The 24,734-nt window shown below is 42.8% G+C and overlaps 1 protein-coding gene across 1 annotated transcript; it reads right to left on the bottom strand.

Moving 5' to 3' along the window:
- Positions 1–1,443: 1,443 nt before the first annotated feature.
- On the bottom strand, positions 1,444–24,493 carry LOC144689046 (SURP and G-patch domain-containing protein 2-like). Its single transcript, XM_078556177.1, has 10 exons — positions 24,437–24,493; positions 16,549–18,486; positions 15,826–16,069; positions 12,738–12,952; positions 10,103–10,226; positions 8,817–9,034; positions 7,524–7,582; positions 5,329–5,465; positions 4,312–4,447; positions 1,444–3,122 (listed from the first exon to the last, which is right to left on the bottom strand). The coding sequence occupies exons 1-9, from the start codon at positions 24,456–24,458 to the stop codon at positions 4,312–4,314; spliced, it is 3,093 nt and encodes a 1,030-aa protein (XP_078412303.1). The 5' UTR covers positions 24,459–24,493; the 3' UTR covers positions 1,444–3,122.
- Positions 24,494–24,734: the final 241 nt, after the last annotated feature.

Genomic DNA, 24,734 nt, shown 5'->3' with positions numbered 1-24,734 from the left:
GCAAATAGAGGCTCTTCCTGACTCAACACCACACCCCCACCCCCCTCACTGATCTTCCAAATAGGATTCCTGCTGATTAATGTGACTCTGTTGTGTATGGGGGTCACTTGAAGGTTCACTCCCCTCCCAGCATATTGCGACCCAAAGGAAATATTGGGTGCACACTGCAGACACCGAGGCTGCTTATGGAAAGTTCATTTACTTCCCTCTCATTGAACTGAGAGCCTGGGGGGGGGGGGAAATCAGGTGTGCTCATCATGCATGGGGCCTTGGAACCAGTCCCAGGACTTTCCCAACAGATTCCCTGCTCCATGGTCCCCATTATGACCTCAGCGCTCGCAACCCCAAAATCTTGTCTCATGACCCCACATGGTTTGAGGCGCCATTTTACTAGGTTAGCCTCCAGTTAGGTATTGCCTCAAATGTTGTTAATGATTTGGCTCAGTGAAGCACTCTTTCCCCTGAAAGTCATGGCAGGGACACATCCAATAGGGGCTTGGGGGATTCATGACCTCTCCAGTCACTTTTGAGGTTGGACAATTTTTATGGGTAATCATGAAGCATTAATTCTGCTCTGCTGGAAGGGGGGTGCTGAGGGGTGAAGCTACTCACATACGTCCCAGTAAGCTGCTTCTTTCAACGCCATGTTCAAGCTTATTAAAACATGTACCTAAAAACTTGCCACAATGGTGTAGTTTTTAAAACAAATGTTCCCAAAAAATTAAAGCACAAAATGAGGGGAGAAAAGAAAAAAAGCCCAAAGGAACAAAGGAAATGGGGAGGGGAAAGAGCAGAGGAGAAAAAAATAACCGGAGGGAGAGCGAGGTAGGAAGGGGCTGGGGGGGGGGTGGGGGGGAAGAGAAAAAAAAATGGTTAAACAAGAGTCCTGGAATGGCTGCAAAAGGCTGAAAATTCAGAGGTTGTCTCCAAGCTTGTCCTGTGTTCTAGCTCCCGAGCTTCACTAAGGGCCTCTGGCAGCTCCTAGATCCTTTGCTGAAATGCTTTCTTCTGGAGGCCCAGTTGGCTAAATCTGGACTTCAATATCCTCAGCCACCACCCCTCCAAACCCTTCAGTCGTTGCTCCTCCCCGGTTGTGTTGAAGCCCCATTCCAGAGGCCTGATCAACATAATCCTGGTTGACCTCCAAGTGCTTTATTGATGGGGGGGCTGCACTGTTGGAGGGGTTGTCCAGCTCATGGCACGCCAAACTGAGGTCCCACCTGCACATTCCAGGGATTCAGAAAGATTATGAACACCGCTGTTGGAAGAGGAGGAGGGAGCACTCGATGGCCAGATCAACATTCTACCCTTAACTGACAACACCAAAAATAGATTAATTGCTCATTCATCAAATTGCTGTCTGAGAGATCAGGCTTTGCACAAAATTGCTGTATAATAAACAGAGGAACATGTGATTACAACATAGTGTGTCAATGAGGCAAGTTTTAAGCACACACGCTTTATTTTTTTTTCAGTATATCCAGATTATAAATTTTCACCTGTAAGAAACCATCACTCTCTTTAACTCATTGACTACCAAAGGTGACAATATTCAGGTGGCACCTTTAGTTCAGCTCTGCGGGGTAGGTGAGGCCAGTGGTGAATGATTCTACCACACCGCGTGCTGCATGCACGGTGACCAAGTTAAGTAAAGCAACACTAAATAATTCAGCAAAATCTCACAATGTTTGACTACTGATATAAATAACATGACAAACACGATAGCTAAGTAAAGAGAACGGCACAGAACACAGGAATCTGAACAAGCATGTTCGCTACAATACTCTTTACAACTCATAGCTCTATAAGAATTTTTCATTAGGGCATGTATCGCCCTACTAGGCTCTTGATGCATATTCAGTCTCGTGCTGTCATCTCTTGTCTGCTTACATCTGACCAAGACCATACAGCTACGCTTGTGGTTAAACGAGAACCCCTCTTAATCCCCACGGTGCACCCTCTGTGCTTGAATGCACCCTTGGTAGGATTGTCCTTGCACGTCTGTGCCATTGCCCAGTGGGATTTGGGCACACCTTATGACAATGGGGTCAGTGCAGGAATTGTTGGCATTGTGAAGGTCAATACATAATCTGTGGTGAGGCTCTAAACGTGTGTTCTATATATGTGTTTACTGTTTCACTACAAATCTGCCCCTGCAGCGTCAATATCAACACTCAGTTAACCTCTTGTTGGATCCTCCACTTGACACATCTTCTGGCTGTTGGAAGAACTGAATAATTGTCTCTCCACGTGCTCCATTTTGTATTTATTTTTGCCTGTGATGGTTAGATACTCTGCCCACAAGCAAAAATAAGTGATGTAGACTGTCCCTAGATTAATACTTGGTTTGGCTATGGCTGGCTGCATTATCCCAAAGGTCAAGGTGCAAGGAGAGTCTCTATCTGCAATCCGAAAGCATGCTGTGCTACCAACCGTATGTTTGGATAGACACCCAGTCTCCCACCTGCAACTTGTTGAAGATGCAACTGTGAACTGCCGTGCGGTCGAAACAGATACTTACCTCAGACCAGGGTGTGCAACAGCAAAATCCAAAATATTACCTGAAATTGGGTTGTGTATATATAAATATATATATACACACACATATATGTGTGTGTGTATGTATATAGAAAGAGAGAGAGAGAGGACACAGGCAGCCTAGTTAGTCTGCTATGAAAAACAACATCTAAAATGGAGAATATGTTAAGACACATTGTAAAAAAGAAGAAAATGAAACAAGTGTATTATAGATTTCCTATAACAGTTCATCTTCTGACATCAAAAGAACCAAGTGTAAACATCTGGGTTGACCAATGAGATACACCAACATTTGCTTCCAGTTGAGTGATTGGATAATTTGGAATATCCAATCGGAGCACTGGATTTTGTTGTTTTGTGGTCAGAGAGTTACCAAGTATCGTGAATTACTAGGTTACTAGGTATAGCAAGTCGCCAGGTATAATAGGCTCCATCATACATTTATCCTCTGGATAGATTCCATTTTAAGCATTCTGAATTTTCAGGTCATTTCACTTCCTGCGGCTTCAAATCCTCTCAGCTTGTGCAATGAAGACCATCCTCCACTTTCCAGCAACTCACAGCATCACTAGCCCAAAATTAACCTGAAACAAAAGTAATCAGATGGGATTATTTCCTGGGAGTTTATAAATTCCAAACTCCTCCCTATCCCACTAACTCAGTTTCCCTAATCTAAGGGTGCTGGCTCTCACTGGGGTTCCGGTCCCCTCCTCCACTAGAGGTACTGACTCTCACAGGGGTACAGACCCCTTTGGGAAGAATTGTCTGTCCCCAGTGTCTCACCCAGTGACTGACTGGCATGCTACACAAACACAGAGGACATCACAGCTGAGCCCGATCCTGTGTTCACCTGATATCTGCACATAAATGTAGCTTCATGCAGTGAATTGCTGGACAGTGGTCAGGAATGGGAACTCTGTTTTGGTTTTCCCCTCTCAGTCTAAGGGACAGACACTGGGTTAGGTAACTTCTTCACCCTACTCCACCATTCCACTATATAGTCACTATAATATCCAATCAATCCAATGGGGAATTAATGAGAAACTTCTTTACCTATAGAGTGATTAGAATGCGGAACTCACAACCACAGCTGAAGCAAATAGTACAGATACATTTAAGGGGAAGATGAAATAAATAGAAGATTATGATTAGAGGGGTAGGAGCAGACTCAAGTGGTGCATAAACATTGGTACATATCAGTTGAGCTGAATGGACTGGTTTTTTTTCTTCTTTCATGGGATCTTGGCTTCACTGGCAGGGCCAGCATTTGTTGCCCATCCCTAATTGCCCTTGAACTGAGTGGTTTGCTCGGCCATTTCAGAGGGTACTGGAGTCATCTGTTGGCGAGGCCAGGTAAGGATGGCAGATTTCCTTCTCTAAAGGACACTAGTGAACCAGATGGGTTTTTACAACAATCGTTGATGGTGGTCATGGTCACTATTCCTGAGACTAGCTTTATATATCAGATTTATTGAATTCAAATTCCACCAGCTGGAATGGTGGGATTTGAACCCATGTCCCCAGAGCATTAGACTGGGGCTTCTGGATTACTAGTCCAGTGACATTACCACTATACCACTGTCTCCCCATGTGCTGTGAATTTAATGTAAATGAACGCACATCAAGCACTTTTGGACTTTCCCAAGAACTGTGATCAGCTTTATAAATACAAGTCATTCTTAACAACTAAGCTCCCACTAATAAACTTTGGTTGTTTTTCAGCTTTTCAACAGATTATCTTAGGTCAGCTTTGCAAGTGTATGACATACGTACCTAGGATTTAGACAGCAGCTTGGTTCTGAACGCTACCATCATCCGTTTACGGAAAGTTGCAAACTCATTATCTGCCTCGTCCATTTCTGCAGTAACGCCAACTCCTAACCCAGACCTGTCTGTAGATGTCACACCCCTATAGAGGAGAATGGTTTACTCTGTAAGGTTTACAGTGCTATTACAGGGTTTAATTAGTATATTGGTAAAAATACATTAATGGGAAAAAAAATTGCAGCTCATATAGATTAAAGTCGTGTGATACTGAACATATTCCTTTAAATTGTTCCACCTCTACCACCTCCAGAGACAGACCTGTCTCCACCAGTGCTAAGCCGCAGTGTTATACAGTGACAGATTTGTAACCCCAGTACTGTATCCCAGTGTTATACAGTGACAGACCTGTCCTCACCAATACTGTACCCCAGTGTTATGGTGATAGTCCAGTCCCCACCAGTTCTGGACCCGTGTCATACAATGACAGATTTGTCCCCACCAGTACTGTATCCCACTGTTATATAGTGACAGACCTGTCCCCGCCAGTATTGTATCCCAGTTTTATACAGTGACAGACCCATCCCCACCAGTACTGTACCCCAGTGTTATACGGTGACAGACCCGTCCCCACCACTACTGTACCCCAGTGTTATACAGTGACAGACCCGTCCCCACCAGTACTGTACCTCAGTGTTATACAGTGGCAGACCTGTAACCCCAGTACTGTATCCCAGTGTTATACAGTTCAAATTGCACTGTGATTTCACAGCTCCTGTCTATGTTGTATGTTTGCCATCATGCATTACTGAAGTGCAAGACACCAGTTTCCTATTTCACAGCGAGGCACTAAATGACAGCAAATACTTGATCTCATTAACAAGGGTAATGATTGTGCTGGGATCCTTATGGCTAGCAGAGAGACAAAGCTACATCCCAGGAGTTTTGGCTAGGTTTGAAACAAGGATCCAAACATGAAACAACAGTATCCAATCTAGCTCAATCCCTCTTCAACCTGTTTCATACCTGTTAACAGGGTCTCTGATGCCCTGTTTTCCTAAGCCCAGACCCTCTCCATCCTTCCAGCCCATCCTCTGCAGCATCTTGTACCCAACATTGTCCACCGCCAGCTTGTTTTTAGTGTAATTTATATCCTCATTTTTCTGAAAGAGAAGCATTTGATCAGGATAAACCTTTTATATGCTCAACAGTGGATCAACGTAACCAGTGTCAGCAGCCTTCAGTGGCCCAATGGATTAAGGAAACTATCTGATGCAGACCTGAGTCTGACAGGTCAGAAGGTTCCTGGTTTGGAATCTGGGCTGTGCTGAGTTAGCTGATTTCTTTATTATTTTATGGGATGTGAGCATCACTGGCAAGGCCAGCGTTTGTTGCCCATCCTTAATTGCCCTTGGACTGAGTGGCTTACTAGGCCATGTCAGAGGGCAATTAAGAGCCAACCACCTTGTTGTGGGCCTGGAGTCACATGATTTTTTTCATTAATTCATGGGATGTTGGTGTCGCTGGCTAGGCTAGCATTTATTGCCCATCCCTAATTGCCCTTGAGAAGGTGATGGTGAGCTGCCTTTTTGAATTGCTGCAGTCCATGTGTAGATACACCCACAGTGTGGTTAGGGAGGGAGTTCCAGGATTTTGACCCAGTGACAGTGAAGGGACGACGATATATTTCTAAGTCAGGATGGTGAGTGGCTTGGAGGGGAACTTCCAAGTGGGGGTGTTCCCGCGTGTCTGCTGCCCTTGTCCTTCTAGATGATAGTGATCGTAGGTTTGGAAGCTGTTGCCTTAGGAGCCTTAGTGAGTTCCTGCAGTGAATCTTGTAGATGGTACACCCTGCAGCCACTATGCTTCGGTAGTGGAGGGAGTGAAGGTTTGTGGAAGGGGTGCCAATCAAGTGGGCTGCTTTGTCCTGGCGTTAAGCTTCTTGAGTGTTGTTAGAGCACAAGTCTTCATTATTATAGCCAGAATATTGTCAGGGCCCATAGCCTTTGCAGTATCCAGTGTCTTCAGCCATTTCTTGATATCACCTGGAGTGAATTGAATTGGCTGAAGACTGGCATTGGTGATGCTGGGGACCTCCAGAGGAGGCTGAGATGGATCATCCACTCGGCAATTCTGGCTGAAGGTTGTTGCAAGTGCTTCAGCCTTATCTTTTGCACTGATGTGCCGGGCTCCCCCATCACTGAGGATGGAGATATGTAGGCCAGACCAAGTAAAGATTGCGGATTTCCTTCCCTCAGGACATTAGTGAACCAGACGAGTTTTTACAACAATCGATGGTGGTTTCATGGTCACTGTTACTGAGCCTAGTTTTTATATTGCAGATTTTTTAAATTGAATTTAAATTTCACCAGCTGCCATGGTGGGATTTGAATCCATGCTCCCAGGGCATTATCCTGAACCTCTGGATTGCTAAAGGCAAAATACTGCGGATGCTGGAAATCCGAAACAAAAACAAAAAATGCTGGAAAAACTCAGCAGGGCTAAGTTTTCCATGATAATGACCAGATTATCTGTTATTAGTGATGTTGGTGGAGGGATAAATATTGGCCAGGGCACCCAGGAGAAGTCCCTGAATACAGCACTGTGAGTGTCAGCTTAGATTATGTGCTCAAGCCTCAGGAGTGGGACTGGAACCCACAACCTTCTGACCCAGATCCCGCAGATAGCAATTAAATCAATGACTGGTTTTTGTGATGTTGACTGAGGATTAATATTAGTTTCAGAACACTGGGAAGAACTCCCCTGCTCTTTTCTTTAAATAACGGCTGTGAGATCTTTTGCATCCACCTGACAGGGCAGACAAGGTCTTGGTTTAACGTCTCAACTCAAAGACAACACCTTTAACAGCACTGAATTATGGGACTCAAATCTCTGGAATGGGGCTGGAAGCTGTGGCCTTCAGAGGCTAGAGTGTGCTGCCTACTGAGACATGGCTGATACCTTTGGGAGTTTGGGAGAATATGGGTATTTCTTTTTAAACTTTTTACCTGCATTTAACTAGCAAGCACTTAAAATATCCACTCTAACATGGATGCATAGAATGGACTCCCAGGGAAAACAATTATTAATATATGAATTCATGTCTTAAAATAAAACAGCAGAATGAATATCTGGTTGGGAACAGAACTGATAATTAGGAAGGATATGTAGTAGTAGAGATGGCCTGAGTGCGTGTCATATATGATGGTTTCTAATCTTACCGTTTTTTTCTTCGGTTTGTATGTTGGCCTGTCATAGCCGATTCTCTTCAGCTCTCGGACTGAAATGACAGCACACATTTATTAGTGATTTCCACCTGTGATTTTAGCAACAAGAAGAAGGACAGCAACAGCAACATAGCCAGAATGACAAGTCACGTTTCTGGGTTAGTATTTTATTTTTTGGATAATTTTTCACTGAGGTTGTAGATACCAGTTATCTTAAAAAGTGCTTTTAAATTTGGGCTCACTTCCAAAGGGATAATTTTCCCAGGACAGTCCTTTTAAAGGGATGCAGATTAGGCCAGTTAAATATACTAATCAGAAGTTGTTTCTCAGAGATGCCACAACAACTATTTACAAGTTTTCGGTAAACATCTCTCACCAATGCGTTGGAAACCCTTTAACCTCTGTTGTCTATGAAAGAGTCACAGGCTTTTGGGGAACAGAGAGAGGAAGACAACCAAAAGGTTGCAAAAGTCAAGAGCAGGTTCTGCTCTTGAATGTAGGACAGAATACAGGGAGGATACACTGTGAAAGTAATAAATCCACTGTAGGGCAGGTAGCATCATGCATTCATTACTTTGTGAAACTGGTGTCTTTGGAGAGATTGAAGAAACAGACGTACAAAGGACATGAGATGTGTCAGCATTACAGGGAGGTTTTCTTGTTAAACCTCTGGGTCCCCAATTGCCAAGCAGATATAGGGCTCAGGGAGTCAACTTCCATAAAAGACACAGTGATTGTTGCTACTGAACTTGCAAAGGTATCTATGACAAACTCAAATGGGTAACAAGCACATTGAAGTGCTAACCCTATTTGGTGAAGGGGCCTCCAATCAAACGCTGAATACATGTGGATCAACTTTAGATGTGACAAGCTTGAGCTGGGTAGCACTATTGCATCTGGGCCAGAAGGAGGTTGTTTCAAACCCCACTCCAGGACTTGCCTACATAACTTAGGCTGACACTTCAGAGCAGCACTGAAATGATTTAGAGTCCAGGATATGAGCAAGGGACCTGTCAGCAAGTTTCCTAGAATATTTCATTTTTTACATGAAAAGCTGTGGGTCTGAGCTGGGAACTTGCTAAAAAAAATTAAATAGACCAATTGAAAGATAAAAACACTAAAGCTTGATTTCTATAATTTTCTACTATCTAGCTGTAATGGACAGGGCCCCTTTATTAGGGAAGATAATGAAGGGCAGGTGGGGTAACCACTGTGTTTAGCAACCTCAATGATCTATACATCTTTCATGAAATGGAAACAGTTTGGCTTCACTTTGTCAACGCTTACCCGGTGATGAGGTTGCCTTTGGGCGGAGTTTTTTGGGTGGCAGCATGCCAACTTTCAATGTCAGTCCCTTCCGTTTTCTGGGAAGAACGGAACGCCCCGAGGATGCCGGCTCTGGTACAGGATCTATGGAAGTATTGGATTTCTCGACCATCCTGCTGTATTCCTTCACCTTCTCCTTGTAGTATTTGAAGTACGAACTGTTCTCATCGTAGAGAAACCTGCAGAGGTGCAAAAAAAAGGAAACTACTGTGATCACGTCTCCTCCCAAATACAAATCAGTACATCAGTTTATGAGTAGGAGGATGGTGAAAAGCTCCAGCCAACGTGCACTTACATGCCCATTGTGAGAGGACAAAGACACACTGAACCTCAGGATGTTCCAAAGTGCTTTACAGCCAATGTAGTACTTTTGAAATGTAGTCACCTGTGGTGATGTAGGAGGCTCAGCAGCCAATTTGCACACAGCAAGATTGCACAAACAACAATGTGATAACGATCAAATAATTTGTTTTAGTGATATTGACGAAGGGATAAATATTGGCCAGGATACTGGGGAGAACCCTTATGCTTTTCTTCTAAATATTGTCCATGGGATCTTTAATAGCCACTTGAGGACAAAAGGGACCTTGGTTTAATGCTTCATCTGAAAGATAGCATCTACAGTGGAGCAGCACTCCCTCAAACAACAGCTTAAAAATTGATCATTTATCACATTGCTGTTTTTGGGATCTTGCTGTGTCAATAGCGACCACTTCATTTCCTACATTACAACAGTGACTACACTTCAAGAAAACTTTGCTGCTGGAAAGTGCTTTGGAATGTCCCGAGGTTGTGAATTTTATATATTTTTTTAAAACACAGTTACCTCTCATGATCAGTTTTGGGGAGTCACATTAAAATCATACACTCTGACCCTAATCCAAAAAGAATTTAGCATTTATAAACCATTTTTCACAACTTCAGGATGTCCCAAAGAGATTCAAGGAATTCCAAATAAAAACAGAGAGCAAACCAGCTGTGAGGAATTAAGTGGCCCACTGTTCCATCTGCCAGATGATAAGAGCACACAAAAAGCATACAAAATGTAGTGGCCCTGGCCACCACCCTCCCCCTCCTGGGAAGTGTATCCGACCTGAAAAACAGTAAACATTACCTTTGGGATTAACTGATCTAAAGCACTCTTGAGCTGGGCAGTGCAAGGGTATCCCTTACTGGTGGAAAATAACCCTGTCCCATACCCATATATCCCTGATATGCCAGCAAGCAGCCAGTGTCTGTACTCTTACCAGAAGGTTGGATTATCCCGATTGTTTTCAAAGGCAATCTCTTCCAGCTCTGGGCCACATTCAGCCACAAACTTGGCCAGCTTCTCCGCAGTAGTTCTTGTCTTCGTGTCACCGAGAGGATCATCTGCAAGAAAAACATGTTAAGTTTCAGAAATCACAAATTGCTGAAAGACAGCAACTTGCTGTTGATTCTCACTACACCGCCTCACCTAATTCATCATGGACCCTCTTGCACACTACACTTGCACTAAGGCGGGCCAACCAGCTCCCAGGCCTTGGCTGACTTCACCCCAAATCAGAAATGGGCAAGCCCACAATGCGGTTCTGGAACCTTAATGTACCCTGTTGGCACTCACTGTCCAAGCCACTGACAGGTAGCCTAGCTAGTGAGTGGGCCGCATGAGTGGCCCTCCTTCAGCTCAGTGGGCCACAAGATTGAAATCGGGCATGTGCACTAACTATGATCCCATGAATAAGAATTTGTGGGGCGTGCTGATTGAACTGTAGCAGCACTTTGATTGGACGCAGAGGGAGCACATGGCTCTCACAGTCAATGTTGTCTGCAATCAGCATGCACCTCACTTTATGTGCCCTTGCTTTGCGTGCGTATCACTTTAGTAATACCACAGGAAGAAAACTACGTGGATGGAAACCAGTGGAATCTGGCAACCCTGCGTGTGGGCAAGTCAACAAAATGTCTGATGGGCTGCACTCAGAACCCTGATGGGCTGCACTCAGAACCCTGATGGGCTGCATGTGGCCCACGAGCTGCAGGTTGCCCACCACTGGTGTAGGCTAATATGTGAAGAGTGGCCACATGGCAAGATCACAGAGGTCATATAGCTTTTGAGGAACCATACCCCAAGGACACTGAGCATCTTCTGGAGAGAGTAGGCAACTGTGACAACAAAGTCTTGTAGCTTACAGTTCTGTCATGTCAACATTAGAGGACAGGGTTCTTATTTATAATTTATTCCTCAAATCAAGATGATTCTAAGCATGGATATTAAAGATTTATTAAGCATATAGCATACGTAGCAGTGCTTAAGCCTATATTTAACAGACAGTACTTGTGACATCACCTTGCTAATTAAGTTGAGGGACTCAAAAGGTGTCACAATTTTGAGCTCAGTATTTTAGAAATTTACAAATCCAAATACTATTACAAACCAGCAATTCTCTTACTCCCTCTATGTGACAATAAACACAATTCTGTAACACAATTCTGTATTACATCATGTTTATAATTGTTAAAATACAACCTCATATAATGAAAACTGAATTGACTTATTCCTGATCAACAACTTTGGTTTTCCTTAATGAGCTATTTTTACTTAAGCAGTGGGAGGGGGTGGTATAGCGGTTTGGTCACTGGGCTAGTAATCCAGAGACCCAGGGTAATACTCTGGGTACGCGAGTTCAATTCCTACCATTCCAGATGGTGGAATTTGAATTCAATGAAAAAAAAAATCTGGAATTTAAAAAAAGTCTAATGATGGTCACGAAACCTGTCCCTTAGGGAAGGAAACCTGTCATCCTTACCTGGTCTGGCCTACATGTGACTCCAGACCCACAGCAACGCGGCTGACTCTTAAATGCCCTCTGAAGTGGCCTAGCAAGCCATTCAATTCGCAAGGGCAATTAAGGATGGGCAATAAATGCTGGCCTAGCCAGTAATGCCCCCATCCCATGAACGAATAAAAAACAAGTACAACTTCTGTATTTTGTTATCTTAGTAGATAACTTCACTCCCATCGTGCATTCATTATAATTGTTTTTGATTCAGTACGAAGTCAATATCCTGCCTCTACAGAAGCCTTAATTAAAGATGATTACATCCAATGTTCTCACTTGCAGAACTTGTTCTCCCTTGTTCTTCCTGCAATTGTGATCAACTAATGAAAAAGATGAATCAGTATGCAACAACAGGCCTTTTAATTAGGTGACTAAGCTGACCCATGCTGCAGGTCAGTCCTGATTTGAAACGGACTTAAAATTCCCTGAACAGGCAAAAACTAATGGCCAACAACAATAACCTGCATTTATATAATGCCTTCAACATAGTAAAGCATCCCAAGGCCCTTCAAAATATCTATCATCAAACATTACTACAATATAAGGATAAATCAATAGTAGGAGAACATAATGTTGTCAGCCATGGCTTAGTGGTAGCACTCTCGCTTCTGAGTCAGGTCGTGGGTTCAAAAGGTCAAGAGCACAAAATTCTAGGCTTATACTTCAGTTCAATAGTGAGAGAAATGAGACATTAAATCGAGGCCCTGTCTCCTCTCAGGTGGATGTAAAAGATCCCACGGTACTACTCTGAAGAAGAGTAGGGAGTTCCCTGTGGGTGTCCTAGCGGTATTCATCCTTCAATTAAGATCACTAAAAAACAGATTATCTGGTCATTATCAAGTCGCAGTTTGTGGGAACTTACTCTGCACAAATTGACTGCTATGTTTCCCACATTACAACATTGACTGTCCTTCAAAAATATTTCATTGCCTGTAGGTGCTTTGGAATGTTCTGAAAGGTGCTAAATAAATGCAAGTCTTTTTTTCTTTCATAGACTTTCATGACAGTCTGATTAACCCTTTCCTTGCAACAGTTATATTAGCAGTTATGTTGTCCCTACCTTTTTCTGTAGTTGGACATGTTTTTGAATTCTCAACTTTCATCAGGAACTCTTTTTGGAGTGCACTTGCTGTGTTGTCCATGGATGCTTTGTACCCTGATCCTTTGTTCTCAGCAGCACCAGGTTTGCTTGACTGGCAGGCGTTTTCTCTAGAGAACTGTGCCACTTTATGCTTGTAATACCTGTATTCATTGCTTTTTGTGTCAAGCAAAAACCTTTAAAATAAAGATTTATTTAAAAAATTAGTAGATAAGTCTCCCTTTTCTATCTTCCTTACTATCCCCTGGGCCAGGCATTAACTACAGTCGAGGGGGCGGACATCTATCAGCCAATGCTGGTACCCAGGGCATAGCTAACATCATTAATTTAATCCTCCCCTTCTGAAGCTGCTAATAATTCTTGCTGTGGTACCTACAGGCCTTGTACTTTACCCAAGTGGCTGTTACAGTGTTCGTATACAAATGTAAATGTTATTAAGCTATTCGACCATGAAGATGGGCTATCAGACTGACTCAAATGGTGATCCGGTATTTTCAATATACGATCTCTATTTGATGGTGCAGAGTAGCTTGGCTCCGAGAGACCCCTGAACTGGCAAGAAAATTTATTTTAAGAGGATTATTATTTTTTCATATTAAAAGGGGGCAATTATTAGATAAATTAGCCTATCTAGTCTTGTCAGACCCTTTATGTGATTCTAAAATAAAGGCAAAATACTGCAGATGCTGGAAATCTGAAACGAAAACAAAAAATGCTGGAAAAACTCAGGTCTGACAGCATCTGTGGAGAGAGAGAGAGAGAGAGAGAGAGAGAGAGAGAGAGAGAGAGAGAGAGAGACAGACAGAGATAACGTTTCGAGTCCGTATGGCCCTCCTACCGATCTATAGGGAAGTAGAGATGTGGTGAAATATATACTGATTAAGGGGGTTGGAACCGGTAAAGCTGGATAGAAGGCCAGCAATAGGTAGAGGCAAAGGAGAGATGGCAAAAGATGTCATGAACAAAAGGTCAAAGAGTTGTTGATGGTGGTGGTACTGGCTAAATGAAGTGCTAATGGTGACATTAAGAAAGTAAAATGTGATAATGGCCGGACTAAGGTGAGTGCTCTGGAAAGTGACAGATGGCCCTAGTGGGGGTGGGGTGGGGGGAGGGGACAGGGGTGGGAAGAAAGATCGAAAATAGGCTAAAAGAGACCGGCATAACTGGGACCCATGCGGGTACCCATAGCCACACCTTTTATTTGGAGGAAGTGAGACAAGTTTACGGAAAAATTGTTCAGTGAGAGAACAAGTTCAGCCAGACGGAGGAGAGTGTTGGTGGATGGGGATTGTTCGGGCCTCTGTTCAAGGAAGAAGCGGAGAGCCCTCAGACCATCCTGGTGGGGGATGGAGGTGCAGCAGGATTGGTCGTCTATGGTGAAGAGGCGGCGGTTAGGGCCAGGGTACTGGAAATTGTTGATATGATGTAGGGATATCATATCTTCAGTCTGTCTGTAAGCATAACCTAGACCTTCCCCTTAATCAGTGTGTATTTCACCACATCTTCCTGTTGCTTGCCATTTCAACACCCCATCCTGCTCTCATGCCCACATGTCCGTCCTTGGCCTGCTGCAATGTTCCAGTGAAGCTCAACGCAAGCTGGAGGAACAGCACCTCATCTTCCGATTAGGCACTTTACAGCCTTCCGGACTTAACACTGAGTTCAACAACTTCAGGCCATGAACTCTCTCCTCCATCCCCACCCATCGTTTTCACCCCCCTTTTTTCCATATATATATTTTAAAATTTTTATTAATTTTTTTATTTTTCCACTCATTTTCAGTATTATTTTTAAAATTTATTTCCATTTCCATTCATTGTTTTATCTCCAGCTTTTAGCCTATTTTCAATCTTTCTTCCTACCCCCGTCCCCTCCCCCCACCCCACCCCCACTAGGGCCATCTGTCACTTTCCAGAGTGCTTACCTTGGTCCAGCCATTATCACATTTTGCTTTCTTAATGTCACCATTAGCACCTCATTTAGCCAGAACCACCACCATTAACAACTCTTTGACCTTTTGTTCATGACACCTTTTGCCATCTCTCCTTTGCCTCCACCTATCACTGGCTTTCTATCCAGCTTTACTGGTTCCACCCCTCTTAATCAGTATATATTTCATCACATCTCTACCTCCCTTTAGGTCTGTAGAAGGGTCATATAGACACGAAACGTTATCTCTGTCTCTCTCTCCACAGATGCTGACAGACCTGCTGGGTTTTTCCAGCATTTTTTGTTTTCCTTTATGTGATTCTCTTGTCTTAGAGGGTTTTGAACCTTTGGAGTTCTCTACCCGAGGGGTCTATGGATGCTTAGTTGAGCATATTTTGGGCACTAAGGGAATCAATACATGTGGGGAAAGGACAGGAAAGTGGAGTTGATGTCAAAGTTCAGCCATTCTTACGGAATGGCCGAAGCAGACTCAAGGGGCTTACTCCTGCTGTTGATCTTATGTTCTACAATCAAAACACAAAATACTAGAAAAACCCAGCAAGTGAGGCACCTGTGAGGAGAGAAAAACAGTTAACTTTTATTTAATTTCATTGGACATGGGCATTTATTGCCTATCCCTAATTGTCCTTGTTCAGGGGGCTTTTAAGAGTCAACCACATTGCTGTGGGGCTGGAAGCACATGTAGGCCAGACCAGGTAAGAACAGCAGGTTTCTTTCCCTAAAGGGCATTGATGAACCAGATGGGTTTTTCTGACAATCAGCAATGGTTTTGTGGTCATCAGGCTTTCTATTCCAGATTTTTATTGAATTCAAATTTCACCATCTGCCGTGGTGGGATTCGAACCCAGGTCGCCAGAGCATTATCCTTGGTCTCTGGATTACTTGTCCAGTGACAACACCACTATGCCACCACCTCCCTTTTAACAGTTAACATTAGAACTGTTCTGATGAAAGGTCACAACCTGAAATGTTAATTCTGTTTTTCTCTCCACATGTGGTGTTTCGCCTGCTGAGTATTTTCAGCATTTTTTGTTTTTGTTTCAGATTTCCAACATCTGTGGTATTTTGCTTTTGTCTTACGTTCTGTAGTTGTCCTTACCGATATTTGGAGTCCTCTTTCTTGTACTGGACGACTACTTTCTCTGCTGCTTCGCCCTTCTCTGCTACAAACATAGCCAGTTTATCAATAATGGTCTTGACCTGTGTGTCTTCTGGGGGGTGGATGCTCTCACCAGCTGCTGATGGTGTATCTTTCTCTGCCATGCACATGCCACTGTCATCAGTGAGTGCTAAAGAACCTTTCTCAGTCTGCTTGCTTGCTTTGGCATCTGCCAAAGAGGAAACTTAAAAAAACACAACAGTTCAAGCCATCTCTGTGGAAGGAGGTGAGCTAACGGGAGGTTACATTGGAATCTCAAAACAGCAAAGCCAAGACAGTGGAAATTGGAAAGGAAATGTTCCAACTTTCCTTGTGTTTGGAGCTAAATTGAAACAACAACCTTGCTCCTCGGCAAGGCATTCGGGCTTCTGCTACCAAGAATGCAGGCGCGAGACCCACTCCCAGACCACTGAAAAAGTGTCAATGTAGCCAACTGCTGGAGGCACTAGGTCCCAGCCAGGCCAGCAACTGGGCAAAGAAGGGATGAAACTTCAATTCATTGACATCAATATATTTTAATAAAATCATATTTAACCTTTCAATTATGGCACATTCAAAATATCACCAATAGAAACTTTTAATAATAGCTAGAATATAATGTAATCTCAAATTTAATTCAAGCTATGCATCATTATAAACTCAGAGACTGATTTGAGTACTTACTTTTTGAGGGCTTGATTGCTGCATCATTCTTTGATTGTTCCTCCGCTTTTGTCATGAACTTACTGGAACAAGAAACCTGGCTATATAATGGGGGGAGGTAGATTTGCTCCACTCGGTTCTTCAGCTCATTTGTGTATTTGTTCCCAAACAGCTGATTGCTTTCCAGATTCATAAAATAATCGTACTTTGGAGCCACTGAGATCAGCCCGGTCTTCTCCAACAGATTTTTCCTTCTTTCTTCGCTGACAAAAGCAAAGATTTGCCCAATGAACACCATTGATTGGCGGCAAGCTATGATCGCCTGCTCTAGCTCACTGGCAACGTTGTCAGGGGTCTGTGAGCTTTGCGGCTTAGAGCTTAACTCATGGTTACTGCTTGCTACAAGAAGTGGACCTATGCATTCCAGCAGCTTGCTCTGTATCTCTTGTAAAAGAGATTCTTCTTTCTGCATAATATCATCCAACTCTAACCTACTTGCAATGACTTTCTTCCTTATCAACAGAGACACAAAAGAGTTATCTATCACAGGGTACGTGAGGCCTAAATGTGCCACTAATGTTGAATCACAGATATCCTGATGTTGCTTTGCCATCAAGCACTGGAAGGCCGTTGCTACCTTAGAATAGGTATCTGTGTTGGGGTCAAATTTATTTATGGAACGGTCAACAGCAACACTATGAAAACCAGCCCATTTTATTATTTGCTGTCCCAGTTCCATTTGACTACCTAGAGCAGATATATTCCCCAATGGATGCAAATGAGCAGAAGAGTCTGTGGAAACATTTTTGTAGGTGGTCACTGGCATGCTGGACACAGAAGGCCCCACTAAACCAGCAGGGGCTGTCCCTAGGAGACCAGGGGCTGTTCCTAGAAGACCAGGGGCTGTCCCGAGAAGGCCAGGGGCTGTCCCGAGAAGGCCAGGGGCTGTCCCGAGAAGGCCAGGGGCTGCCCCGAGAAGGCCAGGGGCTCTGCCTAGAAGGCCTTGTCGCCCTTGAACCTTTGGACGCTTAAGCAAAGGCCCTCTTGTATTTTTAGGAGGCACTTTAGAAAAAGAATGACCCCTTCTGGAAACTTCTGTGTTTTTATGAATAGAACTGTGCTGGTTCAAGCGAGGGTTATAATCCTCTGCTACATGGAACCCATCTGTAGGTGTAGTGGTCTGGTAAATGGAAGAATCCATTTGAGAGCAGTCCCTGGATGGGTCTCTCCAGGATGTGTGAGAGGGATCATTCTTACTAGCCGCCATACGCCGAGCATTATCAATAACATTACTTAATAACTTGTATAACTCTGCATCAGGTGCCTTAACAGGACTCCTAGATCTAGGGTTAGATCCTTGATCCCTGGACTCATGACCAGGGCTCCAGGATCTCCTGTGAGATTCTGAGTGTCCTGTTTTATCAACAGGGTTTTGGGATCTATTGTATAAACTTTGACCATCTCTGCCATTGGGACTTTGGGATCTCCTATAGAATTGATAATCTCTTGAGTCATTAATTGGACTCCGAGACTGCCAATTATTTGGGCTTGTTTGCCTTCTGTATGATCCTGACCGATCTCTAGACTCAATAGGGCTCACTGATCTTCTGTAGATGCTGGATCCTCTCCTGGTAGGACTGTCATTGGAATTTGCTTGTCTTCCAAACAACCCTGGATTCCCACTGGGTTCAATGGGGCTCCTTAATTCGTTATACTGTGAATGGTGATCATCTCTCTCATGGTGCTCCAAGTAATTCTCTCTTCCTGAAGCAGAATAGGAAGCATCATCGTAATATCTTCTATTATCTTCGGAAGGCATTTCTGCCTGACTGGATATATTCCTCCATCTCTCCGATCTGTGAGATGGAGATTCATAGTCACCATAGGGAAGGCCATCGTATTGTGTATTTTCTTCATAAGATTCCCTGGGATATCGCCTGGGTGCATAGTTGAGCATTTCTTCAATGGCAGAGGGGGGAAGAAAGGAAGAAAAAAAGTGTTTAGCTTTTCTTTTATTAAAATTGAAACAATGTTTTAAAAAAGTTGTAATCTATATTTCATGTAAAAGCTAATGTATTAGAGATCACTTGGGCATGCTGATAACGCCACAAAGATCAGAAAGACATGATGGTTTTTTAAACCACAAAATGCACCTGACTAACTGCTTTTGGGAAATCCAACATAATCCAAGAGATGCAAGTAAGAAAAACAGGAACCATTTGTCCTATCAAGGGAGATGTGCAGTGTCCTCCTCAAGATACTAAACAATGAGAGCGCCTCACATCTTTTGTCCACTGGGCTTGAGGATGTATGGTGAATGGAGGTATGAAATGCCCTGACATGAACCCATTTGCTCAAGTAGAGGAAAACAGCTTGAAAAAAGCCAATTTTAGACATAGGTATTTTGGATCATACTAGCCAAGATACACTGGCCATTTGTAATCCACTCACCTAGAACCAAATTCAGCAGCGCAGATTCCATAGCTAATTATTTTCTCCTTTATGACTCACAAAAGGCAGCATTGTGAAGGTTTATATGAGGAGCTGCAAGTTCATGTGGCTTCATGTCCAACACATTGATGTGGCTTAATTTATCTTTTGGCTAAAAGCTGAAGATGTAGCTGACTAAAGAGCCACCATCCAAACCAGCCCTTACAGACAAACGAAGGATAAGAATTTTTGAATGGTTCATGATCTTGCAAAATACTCCAAAGCCTTTTGTCCCCAATGATGTTTCCGGTCTTCAAGAAGTCTCTGCTGACTAAGCAGGAAAGTCAGATAAGGCTTTCAAGGGGACATGGAAATATAAGCAACACTTGCATTATGCATATGCAAGACAAGTTCAAAACATAAAATTCCAGTAGGAAATATCCTATGTGGACTGGCACCAATGTTGGAAAAAAGGTGCACTTCTTTGACACCTTTCACCACTTCAGTAACACATTCTGATTGGCACCAAGACAAAAATGTGAATCTAACTTTTTGCCATTTGTAAATCACATTTTCAAAATGGCAGCTCAAATGAATGTAGGTGAGTCTGTGCAGATAATAATCTTCAATGTAGCCCTTCGTAAAATTACACTGGTGGTGTGCAGGTAGAACATTCAGTGAGAATACGTGGAGAAGTGAATTTATTCTGCTCAGAGATGACTATGAGACCAGTTGTGTTTTGCATATATTGCTGATAATTAAAGAAAGATTCATTTCTATAGCACCTATTATAACTTCAGGACATCCCATTGCATTTTGCAGCCAATGAAGCATTTTTGATGAGCAGTCATTGTAATGTGGGTAATGTGGCAGTCAATTTGTGTACAGTATCAACGGTACACATAGACATCCATGATATCGTGAGTGTATCTAGATGGAGGCTTCTTTTGTAACAGCAGTTTGCCACTCCCATTTGTGTGCAATCCCAATCGTTGCTCTCACAATTACAAAATGTTCTTTGGTATTTTTCCGAGGAAGTCATGTGCATATGACTTAAAACATTTCTAGGGTGACCCCTTGTAATCCCACCAGCTTTACAGGATGTTGCTAACTTGGAAGCTGCCAGTTCTCTTGCTACAGCAGATGGTCAACCTTCCTAGATATGGAATAATTGGATGCACCAGAATGAGAACAGCTAAGTTCAGCCTCCCAATGGAAGAAAAGCAGAGGCCTGAAACATAGTGTATGGTGTAGGAGCAGGAAAACAATACAGAGGAATGATACCTCAAAGGTATTAAAATATGGTATCACAAAGGAGAAGCTGTGACCATTTGGCAAACATCGTTGTCCTCAAGGACAAAGGAAGAATGAATTACCCACATTCAGTCCAACTCTTAAATGTAATTTGTTTGAATCAGAACTGAAAAACAAAATCAAATTTAGGAATTACTAAGATCACATTGTTCAGCAGCAATAGTAATATTGCAAGTCAGGAAGAGGTCAGACCCCTTTATCATGAAGGAAAATGTACTACTATGCAGAGATGACTGACTGAAAACCACTGCCCCTTGCTGCATCTGTAAAGATGTCTGAGAAGCATAAGAAATAGAAGGAAAATAGGGGGGACGTAAGAATGTGTAAGGAAATCCATGTGAAATAAAAACAGATGAGGCTGCCACAGGACCACCCTCCACAGCTGAAGAAAAGGAAAGGATGCTCTGGTTAAAACCACTCCCCCTTGGCTAAGGTGGAAGGGGACATTACAGTATCAGGACTGAAAGTGAAGAGGAAGTTCTGTGAATTCAAAATAAGCATCTTAACATGCAAGGTATTTAAAAGCATCAGGATCACTTCAGACGTGGTGCATCTCTGCTGTTCATTGAGAGTGGGCTCCAATCCAACATCCCTTCTCACAAAAACCCTTGTTAAGGGTATCAGAACAGGATGTCCCAAGTATGGGTTTGGCCTCCTGATGTCAAACAGAGAGTCAGTGAGGTTCTCCTCCCCAGCACCTCCCCACACTTCACTGCCCCACTTTATACTTACTCACCTGATAAGATCAAAGAGCAGTTAGTCAGGTTCTGTGGTGAAAGGATGCACCAGAAAACACGAGCAGCAGTGAGTATTTGCATTTTGCTTTCAAGGCAAATACTATTATCACTTTCTACTCAAGATTTAGTAAGAACAAACCATACTATAGATACCGTTCAACAGCCTGGAACGATCTTAAACTAGGAATAGGAATGGGAAAGGGAAGGAAGAACAGCATTCAAGACACAAAACTTCACATTTTCCCTAGTAATAGAGTATGAATTTTTGGAAGATCATTCAGTACATATCTTCTTTTAGTGATCGGGAACTGCAAGTAGTGGTTAACCATATATCACAGAATAGTACAACACGGAAGGAGACCATTCAGAATATCGAGTCTGTGTCAGCTCCTTCAAAGAGTAATCCTGTTATTATTGAATCTGTTTTCACCACCCTGAAGCACTAGTTGCATAAAAATGATTTTCCTCCTGAAACCTCTGGCTCTTTTGCCAATTACCTTCAAGCCTGTGCCCTCTGGTTATCAACCCTTCAACCATTGGAAAGACACTCCATATTTCCTCGACTAAACCATTCATGATTTCAAACACCTCTATCAAATCTCCTCTTAACCTTTGCTGATCTAAGGAGAAGTACCCTAACTTTGCCCAAAACCTCAATCACTTCTTCCGTTAGATATAAAGAGGGAGAAGAGAAATCTTAAGGTTGCTTTCCATTTAAAGCACTCCCATTATATGTAGTCAAAAAAATCTATTCTAAGAAAAACTATCCTTGCTTTTTTTGAAGAAATTGGAATTTTTAACTCTACAGATAGCCCACCAGATCATGTAGTCTCCTTGCTTCTAGACTGTTCCCTGAGGTCATCAACATTAAAGTGCTTGGTGTAGTTGGGGGGGATGATCATGCTGGACTAGTTTGAAAGTTGATCTGGAGCTACTTTACACTGAAATGGTATTGGATACACAGAGCAAGCTAATAATGAGGCGAAAACCACATGAGGTAGGCACCTGTTCAAGGGAAGGTTTGATCTAAAAAAAGGATAATTTTCCTGAATTTATTTTAAAGTGGAATCAGCAGATATGAGTCTATTTTTTTCCTTTCAGCTACATCATTGTGCACAAAGTCTTGCAGCAGATGGGCAACAAATTCTGGTCTTGCCAGTGATGCCCAAAACCCATGAAAGAATATTTTAAAAAACTGCTTTCTAAGGTAAAAATGAATGACAGGCATCAACAATTTCATTAATCTGAGATTTCGGGTAGATGACTCTCCATCTGAATGCATATAAACCCAACAAAAAACAGCCACCGTACTTCCCCATATTACTACATCCACTGCAATCAAAATATCCGTGGGCTTCCGATAGATTTAATTTATTGAAGTTAAAGCACTAATTATAGAGATTCCATTTCTAAATCCAACCAATGTGATATATATAATTCTATTTCCCCACTTTTTAATCAGTATTAATCAAAAGCACAGGAGGTCATGTCCTACTCTGCTACTGTTACCAGTTACAATCAGAAGAAACCAGCCAGGGTCACTGACCTAGCAGGATGTTCTACAGGTACAAACGAGAACAGCTGCTTGTTTAGTGACACAGCTTTTTTTTAATAAGCTGCATAGCAAGTACAGCACACAAACAAGTCGTTCAGCCTAAGTGGTCCATGCCAGTTCATGCTCCACACAAGCCTCCACTCACCCCTCTTCATCTCACCCTATTCACCATACCCTTCTATTCTTTTCTCTCACGTGTGTTTATCCAGCTTCCCCTTAAATGCAACAAGACTGTCTGCTCAACTGCTCTTTGTGATAGCGAATGTAAGTCAGTCTAAATTGTCAAGCTCTGTCCATTTGAACTGTAATAGTTATTCAGCAGCAATAGTTATTGGTTCTGACCTTCCAAACTTGTGTTGTGCCTGGAGAAGCAATTTACAGCTGTATAAACACACAATGAAGAACAGATCAGCAGCATCAGCAACACCTGCAAGTCTGCTGTTTCTATCAGTGTTCCAAAGGCTTACAATTAATACAGTACATTTAAACATGGGAAATTTCTGCACATCCAAGTCTGTCCATGGAAGATGATCACTGGGCGTTGGGTATAATTTAAAGAGATTAAGACAATTAATTCATGTCATACAATGGTTCCAAAAGAAATAAACCTGTGGACAATATGGTTTACCAATTTGAAAAATAACTATATGGGCTGGATATTATTAACAGCAATGGATGATAGCAACTATTTTAGCAGAAGGAACCTTTCACTGCAGTAGTGAACATGCAGTTTGACAACAGAGACCATAGTGGAATTTTATTTACATTTAATATAACTCAACCTATGTCTTAATAGAAGTCAATAAGATTGCATCAATAAGATGTTTGTTGAACTGAGCCACAGGGAGGAAGGTTCAAACTTAAAGAGAACAAACGTCTACCACACACATATGCACAAAGAATTTTATCAAGAAATAATGACAAAACATTTTCTATAGGCACAACAGATTTGTCAGCATGAGAAAACAAGTGCCATAAAGTTAATCAGTCAGATGCTGATAGTTGTGAGTTCCCAGGGGTTTTTGCATTTATTTTAGATCTCCACCATTTGCAGTGATTCTTTAAATCTGATTAAGAGCTGGGATCTCATTCAATGTCAGAAGGCTGTTGCTTTGGGAAGGCAGATGGAGGTGTCAGATCCTTTACCCATTTACCAAGCATACTCCCACTTCATTATGAGGTAGGAGTATGAGTCCCCTCCTCATACAGGGTACGAGGGGTTGGGGGACAAAGTATCAGACTTGTCACGAAAACTGCATCGTTACCCTGGGGTGCAGTTATCAACCCCTTTCCCCATATTGGGCCTTGTTGCTTCCAGCTAGCCCAGGTGGGACATTAGTTCCTCTCCCACAGCAGGGACCAAATGCCCTAAGATTAGTGTTGCCGGTGCTCTAGGATTAACCTGGAGTCTCCAGAAAATAAAGTTTAAATTCCTGGAGTCTGCTGTGGGCGCCCCAGGATAAAAATCACAGGGGTATTTAAAAAATGATATTTTTGTTCATATTTCTTGAAAATTTTTGTAGTTAAAGAAATGGAGGAGACTGAGGCGGGAGGCCACATGATGAAACCTCCAGGAATACATCCAGCCATTCCCGGGATGACGGGGGTGTCAGATCTTTCTCCAAAACAAGGCCTTGTTGTCCTAAAGTGGGGCTCAGGCCTTATCTCTCCCCCTGAACCCCGGGCTCGGTTGCCCCTGGTTACCGCTTACAGGCCCAGCCTCGGCCACTGAGCCCGCTTCACTCCGAGCCGCAGGTGAGCGGGAGTTTCCAAGCCCCCACCCTCTTTAAACCTCTGGCCGTGTCCCCAGACCCAGGTGTGATCCCCGATCTCTCCCCCATCTCCTCTCCTTCCCCACCTCAGCCCCACAAACCTGGACAAAACCTCTCCTCCATTGCTGCCGTCGCGTCACTTCCCTTCCCCACCGGAAGTAATCCCCACCTTCTGAATAAAAAACTGTCCTTCAAATTCCTTATTTAAATATATATATATATATATCTCGCGTACCATTATGTATAAATAAATACATAAATTTGGAAGGATAAATTAATTTCTTGTATTTTCTAGATGATACACAAATTTGTAGTTTTTTCCGGCTTCTGCCATTGACATCAACAGGACAGAAAACTGCAACTCCCAGAGCGCCCCGCGGAGGGATGATAAACTTCCGG

This window comes from Cetorhinus maximus, chromosome 13 (assembly GCF_964194155.1).
Source record: "Cetorhinus maximus chromosome 13, sCetMax3.hap1.1, whole genome shotgun sequence".
Taxonomy (NCBI): Eukaryota; Metazoa; Chordata; class Chondrichthyes; order Lamniformes; family Cetorhinidae; genus Cetorhinus; species Cetorhinus maximus.
Note: the sequence above shows the minus strand (reverse complement) of the source record. Positions and strands in the feature narration are given on the sequence as shown.